General features: G+C 41.2%; 1 protein-coding gene across 1 annotated transcript in view; it reads left to right on the forward strand.

Moving 5' to 3' along the window:
- The window catches only part of LOC137630696 (gamma-tubulin complex component 2-like), a 250,855-nt gene that overhangs the window by 132,402 nt on the left and 103,860 nt on the right, over positions 1–14,593 (forward strand). Inside the window, 1 exon segment of the mRNA XM_068362328.1 lies at positions 11,080–11,230. Coding sequence (XP_068218429.1) covers positions 11,080–11,230 — 151 coding nt within the window.

Here is a 14,593-nt window from a genome sequence, read left to right on the forward strand (position 1 = left end):
GAGGGCAAGCTCTCCTGCATGACGTAGATCAGAGCATTTGCCCAGCTACGTGCCAGACACTTTACTCGCCAACTCTGAACTTGTTGTATTACACGAAAATACAGGTAGGTTAGCATGCCCTCTGAGCTACACACCAACCTCTTCATGTCAAGTCTCTTACCCTTGCCTCGTCGGTTCTCCTTGACGAGTTTTCGGCAGCGAGGCACACACAGAAAAGGCAACACACACAAGTATCCAGCTTACCTGTGCACTCGGTCTCATGTGCGCTCAAACGCACACCTTACCACCTCCCACCAGCTGTTTTCTCACTAGCACTCGCCTAACCAACGCACACCAGTCCAGCCCTCGCTATGTGCTTGCTCACCCCATCAACACAGCGCACCTTCTCAGCGCTCACTATGTGTACACACGCGTTGTCAAGGCATGCCTTGCATGCACTCACCTCCACTGAGGAGACAGGTTGATGCCCCTTCGAAGGTGGTCACCTTGTCAAAGAAGTCTTGGTTTGGAGACCTACTGAAGCCGATTAAGCAGGCAGCCTCAAGACCAACCCAAGCTCCTCCAGCAGTTCAAGCTACGGAGAGTAGTTCTTCATCTGTCCTTAAATGCAGGAGTTTTCAGAAACCTGTTCATCCAGCAATGTCACAGTCTTCATCCTGGCAGATGTCTTCTACATATGACCAATATCTTCATACCAAGGCATTTGACATTGACCATGACCCTGCTTGGGAGACACTAGGCATCATCCCCATCAAGGCGAGGAAGAAGAGACGGGGTCAGCGAGCAGATATCACTCCTCCGGGGAATTCATTCCATCCAAGAATGAGTAGAGGCTTGAGATCTCAGAGGGAGATCTCGTATATGGACAACTATCGAGTCATACCAATAGATCTCGATCCGGTGGACCCAACTTCTTCAGCACCCAGGGTGCCTTTCCCTTCTCCCATGCCTGGTTGAGGTGGTTTGACTTAGGGAACTGGTGAGGAGGGACACCACTTTGCTTTTCACAGACTTCATCATCTGCCCACGAGAACGAAAGGACGTGAGGACAATTCCAAATAATTGGACCTTGGTCGCTGGCCAACAGGGTTCCAGGGAACACACCACATATTCCAGGTCTGCTCCTATACAACCGAACCACAGTGGTCTCTCCCCCGAGGTCTCAGTCCCCTACTTATAGATCGGTTGACGACTTTGAACCTGGGATCCTATGGATGTGAGCTTTTGAGAGGAAGAACCCTCTGATTATGGATCTGATCACTCTGAGGGTGTGCTGCCTCCATCCACCAGCCCCAAAGATCTCTCCCTTGGAGCAGAAAGATGCCAACTATGCCTTTTTGCAGGTCCTGTCCTACATTAGGAAGGTCAACTCCTTGGGGGAGCCAGACCCTATTTCAGTGGAGGGAAAAGACACCACCCTGGATCTCTTATATGACACTCCCAGGCCGATCAAGGCTAAAGTAGCTTTGTCTTGCTTGAGGGGGTTAGGGGTGCCATAAAGAGAGCATATGCTCAAGTGGCAGGAGAGACACAGTCCTTGAGGTCCATTAGCTTGTTTTGGTTACTTCCTCAGCTGTATGTAGGAAAAGGAAGTAGACGACGACCTGTCCCGTCCCTCTAGATCCGGCAATTCTACCTTTGGATAAGCCCTCCTCCATTTTGGTGGGGTTCTCTGCAGCGGACGGTGCAAACATGATGTGGGTGGCCAAAAGTTTTTTTGCAAGCTACTTTATGGCGAGATTAGGGGTTAGGGTCAGTAGAGTATATTTTCAGGACTGATGACTTTTCCACCGAACAGAGCAGGGAGGCGATGTCCGTCTCCCTTCTTTCTGGAGCCCAGACTGTTGAGTTCTTGATTGACATCCTCCTTAACCAGTGGGTCAACTGGCTTTTAAGGTGGTGGGATGTTGTCGTCTCTGTTACGTTCAACTATTGTATACGATGTAGGTTATGCAAAAATCTATTCAAAATGTTTATGAAACAATAGGTAAACATTAGGAGCAATAGAAAATAATAGCCAGCAAACAGAAAATAAAACTATATTCAAGATTTAACATAAATATTTACAGTATTACACAAAAATCCACCGAATACTCACGGTACAACAAAACTAATGGATAAATATACAAAGTTGTTACAAAGTAGTACATTGACTCTCCAAACTTTTATACAATGAGGGACAGAGGGCATTGAGTAGTTTCAGATATAGAATGTTGACATGAAGAAATATGGCTTCTGATTCTAATAATGAAAGTTGATTCAGGCTTCTTTGTCTCCTTGAAAATATTTTATCATTACTTGAAGAGGTGGATCAGTTTAAGTACTTGGGGTCTGTTGTTGCAGAAAATGGTGGAGTGGAAGCAAATGTACGTCAGAGAGTGAATGAAGGATGCAAAGTGTTGGGGACAGTGAAGGGAGTGGTAAAAAATAGAGGGTTGGGCATGAATGTAAAGAGAGTTCTGTATGAAAAAGTGATTGTACCAACTGTGATGTATGGATCGGAGTTGTGGGGAATGAAAGTGACGGAGAGACAGAAATTGAATGTGTTTTTAGATGAAGTGTCTAAGGAGTATGGGTGGTGTATCTCGAGTAGATAGGTTTAGGAATGAAGTAGTGAGGGAGAGAACAGGTGTAAGAAATGAGTTAGCTGCTAGAGTGGATATGAATGTGTTGAGGTGATTTTGCCATGTTGAGAGAATGGAAAATGGCTGTCTGCTAAAGGTGATGAATGCAAGAGTTGATGGGAGAAGTACAAGAGGGAGGCCAAGGTTTGGGTGGATGGATGGAGTGAAGAAAGCTCTGAGTGATAGGAGGATAGATGTGAGAGAGGCAAGAGAGTGTGCTAGAAATAGGAATGAATGGCGAGCGATTGTGATGCAGTTCCGGTAGGCCCTGCTGCTTCCTCCAGTCGCCTTGGATGACCGCGGAGGTAGCAGCAGTAGGGGATTCAGCGTTATGAAGCTTCATCTGTGGTGGATAATGGGGTAGGGTGGGCTGTGGCACTCTAGCAGTACCGGCCGAACTTGGTTGAGTCCCCTGTCAGGCTGGGAAGAACGTAGAGAGGAAAGGCCCCCCCTTTTTTTCATTTGTTTGATGTCGGCTACCCCCGAAATTGGGGGAAGTGCCTTGGTATACGTATGTGTGTATATATGTGTAGTCACTAAACTCCAGTCATAGAGGGTGTAGCTGAAGAATGTCCCCAAACATGAGAAGTGTTCAGAAGAGTCTCACTCGTCTCTCAGCTTTCTCCCGTACGTCACCTGTCCTTTATATATGCAGGACCAATATTCCCGAATATTTGTGATGCACTTGAAGCTTTCGGGATTAGCATACACAACGTGACGCCACGTGAGGACCTCTTTCTCAAATTATTTTGCACTGCATAGCTCTCGCTCTTCAGACAACTGGTGCCGAAGTAGAATTGAGAACTCCCGTAGAAGTCAAACAGAGATAATTTCATTCCACAAATACATTAACATATATAAAAATTAATTGTATTCTGAAATATTTTAGATTTACATTTACATACATGAAAGAATAAGCTATTTTCATCATAAGTTTTGCAATACAGTATACATAAATTTGACGTAACACATAAATCCCCCTGCCTAGCAAATAGTTGGGGGTCATTAACCAACAAATTCTCACAAATGCAAACAGAATAATCTTATCGTACAAGCTTACAAATACAAATATTTCATTTCAATAAAAATAAAATAAAATTTTGCATTACAAAATCTAAGTGAAACTTCAAAATTTTACTTAGTTGATAATCACAAAATATCAATAAAAATCATTAAAATGAAAACTACAAGGTTTCTTCTTATCAGATACAAAATTCACAAGTAACATTTAACCTATGACCATTTTCGTTCTCAGTTCAACATCATGTATAAGAACATCACAAAATAATACATCAAATGCAGGAATGTACATTAGAGAGGATTTCAGATAAGACTGATTTGATTGCACAATAGCTTGGCATTAGGGCAAGCATAATAAAACTGATTCACATCCTGCCAAATATCATGCAAATAAAATTGTTTTATATCATAATTCAAAATCCTACTCACTTCAAAATGAACAGTCATAGGTTGTTCATAAGTAAGGCTAAGAACATTATCATTTTGATTTACAAGGATAATAACCTGAACAATAGATTCGTCTGACTTCTCAGTTACAATCATCTTTGAATCAGACTTAGAATTACAATATTCATTGAATAGAAAAATATTAGTTGTTTCTGACACATGTCTGGAATAGGTAAAATCATTATTAAATCGATCAAACGAAAATGTCTCGGACAAGTTAACATCATCACAGGAGGAGACATCATCACAAGTAAAGTACCTTCAAAAGATAGGTCATTAGAATTCTCAAAAGGAGAATCAACACAAACTAATATGTCTTTACGAGACAAGTTAATAGAACAAATAGTAGACATGACATTACAAACCAAAACGTTGGTAGAACAGTTGACAGAGGAAACATTATCAGGAACAAACACATCATTACTAGACATGTTAGTAGAACAGTCAACAGTTGTGCAAATATTATAAACTAACGTATCTTTGCGAGATAGGTCAGTAGAACAATTATTAGTGGAAACAGAAATACAAACCAACGAGTTTTCACTTGGCAAGTTGGGAGAAAAAACAACAGTGGAGACATTATCACGAACCTACACATCATTTTATGATGTGCTGGTAGAACTCGGGGTCTTCTCACGAGTCTCAGCACTCGAAGAAAACAAAGTAGACAAATTAGGACGGAAAACCTCCAACTCCTGATCAAGAACTGGCTCATTAAACATCTTTAGTCAGACATCAACATTCTCATCTACCAAGTCATTACCAAGCAAAAATTGAATACCATTAGTAGGTAACTCAGAAACCAGACTAACAACAACAGGCCATGATAACCAGTCACAATGAATATCCATACGATGCAAGGGAATGCAAGGATGGGCACCAACCCCATAAACAGGAGCATACTTCCCAATAAACGAATGCTCAAGTCACGGGGACAGCTTCCCTCGAAACAAGTGACTGGGCACAACCAGTATCACACATGATCCAAACAGGGTGTAGTGAGCCACCAACAACAGCAGCAAACCCCTTAGGAGTATATGGCTTGAAAACCTTATCAACAGGTCTGTAACAAACACTGGAATTAACAGGTTTCCTGTAAAAAACATGGTCATTTGTCATGTTAACCTCTGTAGGTAGTACACTGTAACGAGACTTTTGTAGAGTTACATGAGCCACAGTTTTAGCTTCTTTCCTTTTCAACTTAAAACATTCAGACTCTGTGTGGCCTGGTTTCTTACAATAATTACATACTAAAGAACTGCTAGTAATAGAATTGCTATTAAAACTTCTGCTTTGAGACTTGACATGCAAATCAGAATTAGACCTTTGATCTACATCATCAGTATTAGTATACTTATCTGTGTCCCTACAGTTTTTTAACCTATTTAACTTTTTATTATTAGACCTAGACTCTTCGTGAGCCAGTACATAATCATCAGCACATACAGCTGTTTCATGAAGGGTAGATAACTTTCTTTCATTTAAGTAAACCTTAATATTCTCACTAACACGATTCTTAAGCTGTTCAATTAAAATAATTTCTCTCTATCTATCAAAATTATCCTTACACTCTGCTGCTTTACACCATGTATCAAACCAATCTGATTGTTCTCTATTAAATTCTACATATGTCTGCTTATTAAATTTTACATATGTCTGCTTATCTTGTTTTGTCCAACTCCTAAACTTCATTCTATAAGCTTTGAGAGTTAATTCATATGCTTGTAAAATTGCATTTTTCAAGAATTCATAATTATCTACTCTATCCTCAGGAATAGAAGCATAAACTTTTTGTGCCCTACCGCACAAAACTCCTGATAACATATTAGCCAAATTTTTGCTGTCCATTTACATTTCTTAGCTTTTCTTTCAAAACAGACAAAATATTCATCTAAATCCTTTTCATTAAAAGGTGGCATAGCTCTATCATTGTTAAAAATATCAGACCTAGTTTGACCTGTATCATTAGAATTAGCCTGTTTAATTTTTTCAAGTTCTAACTCTTTCTGAACATTTATTTCATGATGCTTTAACTCAGCTTGTGATTGTTCATGCCTAAATTCTGCTTCCCTTCTTTCAGCCTCAGCTTCTTACTGTTCACGTTTTAACTCGGCTTCTAATTTTGATTTCTCATGCTCAGCCTCTATTCTAAGTTATTCAAGTCCTATAGCCGATGAACCTAATATCACTGGTTCACTACTAATCTTATCTAACACATTCTGAGGTAACACATTGTCTTCAACCAAATGCTGAATTAACACATGTTTAACAATAAGCTCAAGATGTTTGCCTAAACTCACTAAGCTAGATTTCTTGAGATCCCATAACTTCTCAACTTGTGGATCCTCTCAAAATTCATCAAAAAACTCGGATGCCTTAAACTCTGACATGTTTGCTGGCTATTTTATACAATTCACAAAGGTTTGCTTCACGAATAAGGTTTGAATTACAAACAGAATAACAATTCAGATCCCGGATATAGGCCCCCAATTCTGTTACATTTAACTATTGTACAGTATACGACGTAGGTCAAGCAAAAATCTATTCAAAAGGTTTACGAAACAATAGCTAAACATTAACAGCAATATGGAAATAATAGCCAGCAAACAGAAAATAAAACTATACTTAAGATTTTACATAAATATTTATAGCATTACAGTGAACCCTCGTTTATCGCGGTAGATAGGTTCCAGACGCGGCCGCGATAGGTGAAAATCCGCGAAGTAGTGACACCATATTTACCTATTTATTCAACATGTATATTCAGACTTTTAAAACCTTCCCTTGTACGTAGTACTGTTAACAAACTACCCTTTAATGTACAGAACACTTAATGCATGTACTACAGTACCCTAAACTAAAACAGGCACAAATATTAAAGGCAATTTTATATCATGCGTTTCCTAAACACGCTAAAGAGCACGTTAAAAAATGGCAACCAATGTTTTGTTTACATTTATCTCTGATCATAATGAAGAAACAAACTGGAGGTAGAGCTTTGCTTATTACCCAGACATATTTCCCATACTATTCCCTTAGAACTACATCACATCTTCCTACTTTAGATATATATATTTATATATATATATATATATATATATATATATATATATATATATATATGTATATATATATATATATATATATATATATATGTATATATATATGTATATATATATATATATATATATATATATATATATATGTGTGTGTGTGTGTGTGTGTGTGTGTATATATATATATATATATATATATATATATATATATATATATATATATATATATATATATATATATATATTTATATGTATACACATATACATACATACCTACATATATACATACATACATACATACATATATACATAAATACATGCATACATATATATGTATATATGTTACTGTATATATATGGGTTATGGAAAAAATCCGCGAAGTGGTGAATCCGCGATGGTCGAACCGCGAAGTAGCGAGGGTTCACTGTACACAAAAATCCACCAAATACTCACGGCACACCAAAACTAATGGATAAATATACAAAGTTGTTACGAAGTAGGACGTTGACTTTCCAAACTTCTATACAGCGAGGGACAGAGGGCATTGAGTAGTTTCAGACATAAAATGTTGACACGAAGAAATATGGCTTCTGCTTTTAATCATTAAAGTTGATTAAGGCTTTTTTGTCTTCTTCAAAATATTTTATCGTTGTGTTAGTCACTAAACTCCAGAGGCACAGAGGGTGTAGCTGAAGAATGTCTCTAAACACAATTAGTGTTCAGTCAGGTCTCTCTTGTCTCTCTGCTTTCACCCGTACGTCACCTGTCCTTTATATACGCTGGACCAATACTCCCAAATATTTGTGATACACTAGAAGCTTCCGGGACTATCATATGCAACATGACGCCATGCGACGAACCCATTCTCGAACCATCTTGCACTGTATACCTCTCGCCCGTCAGACACTGGCACCGAAGTAGAGTCAAGAAATCTCGTAGAAGTTAAACAATGATATTTTCATTCCACAAATATATTGACATGTATAAAAATTAATTGTTTTATTTTTATTTTGACATATATGAAATAAAATGAATTATGTTATATATACATTTACATACTGGAGCTATTTTCACAAATTTTGTAATACAGTATACTGTACATAAATTCAACGTAACATATAACAGTCTCAAGATTCAGGAAGCAAGTGCCAAGGAGAGAAGTGATGAGACTACGTAACATACCGATGGATGGCCCTTCCCTCTTTAATGTGGAGTATTAAGGCAGTTACGTAGAGCTGGAGGAAGGTGATTCACGACTCTCTTCTCCTTGCCATGCCTCATCCTTACTCGGTGGCACCACCTTAGCGGCATTCCCCAACGGCAAAACTGCAAGGGTAGAAGAGGGGTCCCCAATATCCGCAGCAGGCAGTAACGAGGAATTAGGGTCAAAGGCAGCCTTTTCGACCCAAAGGCCACAGGAGAGGTAATGGAGTGAAAAGAGGATGACGTCCAGTTCACCTGTGGGAGGTTGCCTACAGTGCAGATGGCAGAGGTGGATGCTCCATGGGGCTGAACCACATTTGAAGATATTCCACAGAGCAGTAGTTTTTCTACGGCTTCACATATGCAAGTTATCAAGCAACTTCTCACGACGCAAGGATTTTCACTGCCAGTTGCGAGGAGGATGGCTGGCTACCTCCATGAGTCGTCTTCTGACGTCTATCAAGTGAAATGGTATATCTTTTATGGTTTAGGTCGTGGGCGGAAAGTTATCGCTCAGCCTTACACCTTGCCTTTAGACTGAACGAAGTTACCATTTCCTCCTCGATGGAATTCTCTGTCCTCATACGAAGCTTTTAGCTCACATGCCCTCAGTCAGAAGTCAGACAACCCCTTTGGAATGTATGTGTACTGCAATCCCTGAAAGATATGCCTTATAAACCTGTTAGATGGTCCTCAGATCGTGACCTGACCCTAAAGACGGTTTTCCTGTTTGCTCTGGCCTCTGCTAAAAGAGTCAGCGAGATACACGGTCTATCCTATGACATCAGTCAATCTTTCAAGGAGATGGGGGAAAGTGACAATTAACTTCACCCCTGAGTTTGAAGCTAAGACTCAAAATCCTGTTGTAGGGGATCCTAGATTCAGGCCATTCTGGATTGAGAGTCAAATAAATGGCTATGATCAGCTGTTACAATGCCTTGTTAGGTCTCAGAGGAAATACCTTAAACAAAACATTCAAGCTCATCTGCTGGTCAATGGACTGTTCATAAGTACAGGCAGGTTCTTGTGGAGAATCACTAAAAACTTGATCTCTTCCTGGATCAGGAAGGTGATTGAAAGAGGCCTCCACTCGTACTGGATTTATCTTAACTGTAGACCTAGAGCTCATGATGTCTGGGGTGTTAGCACATCCCTGGCATTCAAGAAGAACTTCAATGTGATGCAGATCTTACAAGCGGGCATGTAGAAATGTCAAACAATGTTCACAGCCCACTACGTGCAAGATGTAGCCCACAGGAGCCTTGACACATTCTCCATAGGTCCTGTGGTGGCTGCACAAAACATGGTCAGTAACACCTCAGTTCCTTTGTAGGACAAGTAGCAGTCGGTTGAGGGCAGATGTTACTCGGTTGTAAGTCTAGTATGAATGTGCGTATGACTGGCCTTTTTGCCTTTCATTTTCCCCTCTCTTTTGGTTTGAGCATCCAAGAAACTCTGCAAGCTAACCACCTCTGACTGCAGGTGGGTACCATTGTCCCTTGTGTAACCTGATATATGAAATATATTTGTTATGTCCCCGATCTCCCAGTGAGGTAGGAATCGCACAATGTCCAGGTAAGAGAGGAGCTTAGCTTCAGGGTGTGTCTTACCTGATTGAGTCACCATGCTTAGTTCTCACACCCTCGCACTATTGCTCAGGCTGTTATCTCTCCATGAGAGATAGCGAGGTGATAGTGTACGCTCCTTCACAGCTCGTACGAAGCACAAGAGTTTGCTCCAGGTCAGTGACCAGCCAGTTAGTTTTGGACTTTCACCCACCTAAACGTGAGTCTCCATAGTAAAGAGCTGAAAGGTTTGTATTTGGTGCCTCATCGAATGACAAATTTGGATATAAATTGTATTTTTGCTAACCATAAAAACCTTAAGCTCTTTATACAGTACATACTGGCGCACTATTACCTACCCTTGAAAGTCCTGCCTGTAATTACAAAGTGGCTTGTTTTGTCTACTGCTTGTGTGAGTGGGGTGGTAGGTCGTACCCCCTGCGAAACCCCCCCCCCCAACTAGTAGTGGGTAGTTACACCTCACCAAAAGTTTTATGGCTAGTTTCAGCTATTACCAAATTATACTGTATCTCCATAGTAAAGAGTTTCAGGCTTGAATGGTTAGGAAAATAGAAATTATTTCCAAATTTGTCATATTTTTATTAAAAAAATGCATAAACTATCCTAAGTATCTTTATTTTCTTTTAAGTAGTGCATGACATTGGTTTTATGTATACTTACCAATGCTACCTAATTATTTTATTCATATAGAATCTTTTGTGAAGTTGATTCTATTTCTACTTTTTTTCATAACCAAAAATTGTTTTGACAATTTAATTTAAAGATATGTTATTAAAAAATTGGCCGGATTGTCAGTGTGAAAGGATACTGTTTATGACCATTTCATACATACATAGGTCTTGAGGTTTACGTTGATATTCAGTTGAGAAAGAAGTGTCCTGGTGTAAGAAAGAGTTTCAGAATTGTTATTCAGGTTTTTCTTAGTTATAATGCCTTATGTAAATGTTGTGTTGGGATATTGGTGACCTTTCAAACGGTTTTTCACTTTAATATTTCCATGACATACTTTTAGCAATGTGTAAAGTTATTTCTTCGGATCATCAGTCGTGACTAGCATAGTTAGAATGAATTTTTATTTATTTAATTTTCAAAATGTTTTGCATTGAAATGATGAGGTCTATTAACCTTGACATGCATACACAGATCCTAATGTTACCAGCCCAGATCAACAGAAGCTGTCTTACAATATGCGGGACAACTCGTATGCTGAAGTTATTGAACGAACTTATAATTTTGCTTCTAAAAGACTCTTAGAATTACTGATGAAGGAGAAGGATTTGATGGGAAGACTAAGGTAAGACATATCTGCTGATAATAACTTTCTATTATGGCTTTATTGTGTTATTTTATTTTTCATTAATTATATCCTTGCTTTTTACAAATAAAAATAATTTGATATGTTCATTTGAAGTAGAGACACTGATTTGTTACTATTCTAACACAAACCATCGTCCTTTAGGTAGGAAGTATGTTTTCAACAAAGCTGAATGACTGTTGAATCGTTTTACGAGCAGTTAAGCGACAGGTGGGAGTGAGTGCAAGGAGTGTTCCACTTGACCTGTCAAAGTCTCTTCATTTATGTTTTTGGCTGCATCAAGTACAGGTGTACTGATGCACCATTAAGAGAACTTTTCATTTTCTTGTTCTTTTAGTAAGTGAATGCTCGTGTTGATTGTGATTGTGAAGCAAGACACTTGATCTTGGGAGGATGGATTTTATATGCATTTTTTTTTAAATGGCTGTAGACTCATATTCTCTGTGCTCATGCTAGGGAAATGATTGTTTTCAATCATTCCCTGGTGCAGATGTAGGTTGTAGCCTCCTTGTAGTGGTAGGCATATGCTTGGTTCATTCCGTAGGAAGTGTGCTGCAGGAGCAATGAGCCCTTACACCAACATCAGCAGACTTTTAGTTGCTAGTGGCATGTGGGGTTCTTTCTGTGTTTCCTGCATCCTATCGGAGGTTGGAAACACTTCTCCGTTTGTGCTATTGCTGACGACGAATGTGACCTGGAAAAGGTTTTGGCTTCTCTGGGCTTTCAGGTAGGCTCCCAGTGCCGTGTCTCCTTGGTGATGCCATTGGTGAAGGAAGTGTCAGTGTTCCTGGTGATGTCTGCAGGGGTTACCCCTCCCTGGGACCCCTATTATTATTATTATTATTATTATTATTATTATTATTATTATTATTATTATTAATTGCCAAGCTACAACCCTTGTTGGAATAGCAGGATGCTATAAGCCCAGGGGCCCCAACAGGGAAAATTGCTCAGTGAGGAATGGAAACGAGAAAAAATAAAATATTTTAAGAATAGTAACATCAAAATAAATATTTCTTATATAAACTATAAAAACTTCAACAAAACAAGAGGAAGAGAAATTAGACATAATAGTGTGCCCAAGTGTACCCTCAAGCAAGAGAACTCTAGCCCAAGACAGTGGAAGACCATGGTACAGAGGCTATGGCACTACCCAAGACTAGAGAACAATGGTTTGAATTTGGAGTGTCCTTCTAGAAGAGCTGCTTACCATAGCTAAAGAGTCTCTTCTACCCTTACCAAGAGGAACGTAGCCACTGAACAATTACAGTGCAGTAGTTTAACCCCTTGTGTGAAGAAGAATTGTTTGGTAATCTAAGTGTTGTCAGGTGCATAAAGACAGAGGAGAATCTGTAAAGAATAGACCAGACTATTCGGTGTATGTGTAGGCAAAGGTAAAGAACCGTAACCTGAGAGAAGGATCCAATGTAGTACTGTCTGGCCAGACAAAGGACCCGATAACTCTCTAGCGGTAGTATCTCAATGGGTGGCTGGTGGCCTGGCCAACCTACTACCTATGGCCAAAAGTTCTTGTTACCCTGGTGTCTGGAAAGGGGGCTTCATGGGCATCTCTCTGACCCTGCCCCTTCTTCTGTGCTTTACTCCTACCCTTGTACCGCTCCCCTGTAAGTGTGACTTTTTTCCCTGTAGCGTTCCAAAGTGTTGTGATTCCTGATGGAGCAACCCTTGTGATTTCTTCCCTTTAGAACCATCATTGTTTGGGTTTCTCATACTTTTGACGCCTCTGCGATCAGAGCCTGAGGGTAGTGCTGGAAAGAGGAGGAAACATGTGTTCTTCTTCCTCTGACCACTCTTCCTTGTTGTCCTCTTTGACTTCCAACTGTTCTCTTCTTCTAAGATGAAGTAGAGGAAAAAGTTGAGGAAGTCTTGTTAACTGTAGTTGTATGAAGGGTTCCTTTTAACACTGCCTCTCTTAAGAATGTTGGGTGGTACCAGAGTGGCTCCCAACCTGTCACGGCCTTGAGCTATTGCCCCGCTGGGGCCAGGCTCGGGTCTCTGACTACCTCGGTAGCCATACGGGACTAGTGTTATGGCTCTGTTTAAGCTTGGCATGGCTGATACATGGAGCCTGAGCCATGACCTTGAGTCATGGTTTCGTGTTTTAGACCAGTGGGTCCACACCTTGGGTCCCCAGCTACCGCGGTAGCCAAATGGGACAGGTGTTGTGGCCCTGTGTTTCTGGCCCCCGAGGTTGCATTGGGCCAGAGCTGTGACCCGGTGTCATGGCTTTAAGCCATTGTCAATCGCCAGCTCGCCGATAATTTTTTGTCTGTTTCCAGCTCGCCGATTGCTGATCTCCAGCTTGGTGATCACCAGCTTGCCAGCCTGCCGATCTCCGATCGCCAGCTCGCCAATCGTCGATTGTTAGCTTGCCGATCGCTAGCTCACCGATTGGCAACTCTCCGATCGTCGAAACATAACTGCTGTTCCTATGCTCATCCGATTGGTCGATCGCCAGCTCTCCAAGCGTCGCCTCAGATCTCCGAACTCTAGCTCGCCAATCACCAATAACCGGATTGCTGATCTCCAGCTCGCCAGCCTTCCGGTCTCTGATCGCAGATCTCCAGCTCGCCAGCCTTCCGGTCTCTGATCGCAGATCTCCAGCTTGCCAATCTGCTGTTCCTTGGAGCTTGTTTATTTTGCAGCCCTCTCAACATCAGCACGCTGATCGCCAGCTTGTCAATCATCAGTTCACCTTGCCAGCTTGCCAATTGCAATCGCTGACCGCTGATCTCCACGCCGATCGCCTGCTCGTCCTTTTGCCGATTGTCAATCTCCAGCTGGCCGATCACTGATTGCCGATAGGCATCTTGCTGATCACCCTTTGCATGTGTCCTCAGACTCTCCTCAGTCTTGTCATTCGCCAGCCCAATTCTCCTCGCCACCTGCTCTTCAATGAAATCCAGTTTGTGACTCACCACTCTCCAGCTGGTTTTATCTACCCAGTCACTCGTCCTTCGCTGACCCGTCTTCATGCAGCGGTTTACCGTTCACAGCCTTCTCTAGCGGTTCGTTGTTCACCTTCAACCCTTCGATCGCCAACCCACCAATCGCCTAGTAAACCCGCCGATCGACGGCAGCTCAACAACTGACCAGGCAGCCTTTGACTACAGTATTCATCAGTCACCCTCCATTCGCTGTTCACCAGCGGTTAGCCATTTCCCGCTCGCTAGTGGTCAGCCGCTCAGCGCTCGCCAACGTTTAGCTGTTCACCGCTCACCTATGGTTTGCTGCTCATCTTTGGCTCACTGATAGCCGATTCGCCAATCGCGGACAGCTCGTCGCTCGGCAGCCCACCAGCAGCCTTCAACTGCTCGCCAG

This window comes from Palaemon carinicauda, chromosome 38 (assembly GCF_036898095.1).
Source record: "Palaemon carinicauda isolate YSFRI2023 chromosome 38, ASM3689809v2, whole genome shotgun sequence".
Lineage (NCBI taxonomy): Eukaryota > Metazoa > Arthropoda > Malacostraca > Decapoda > Palaemonidae > Palaemon > Palaemon carinicauda.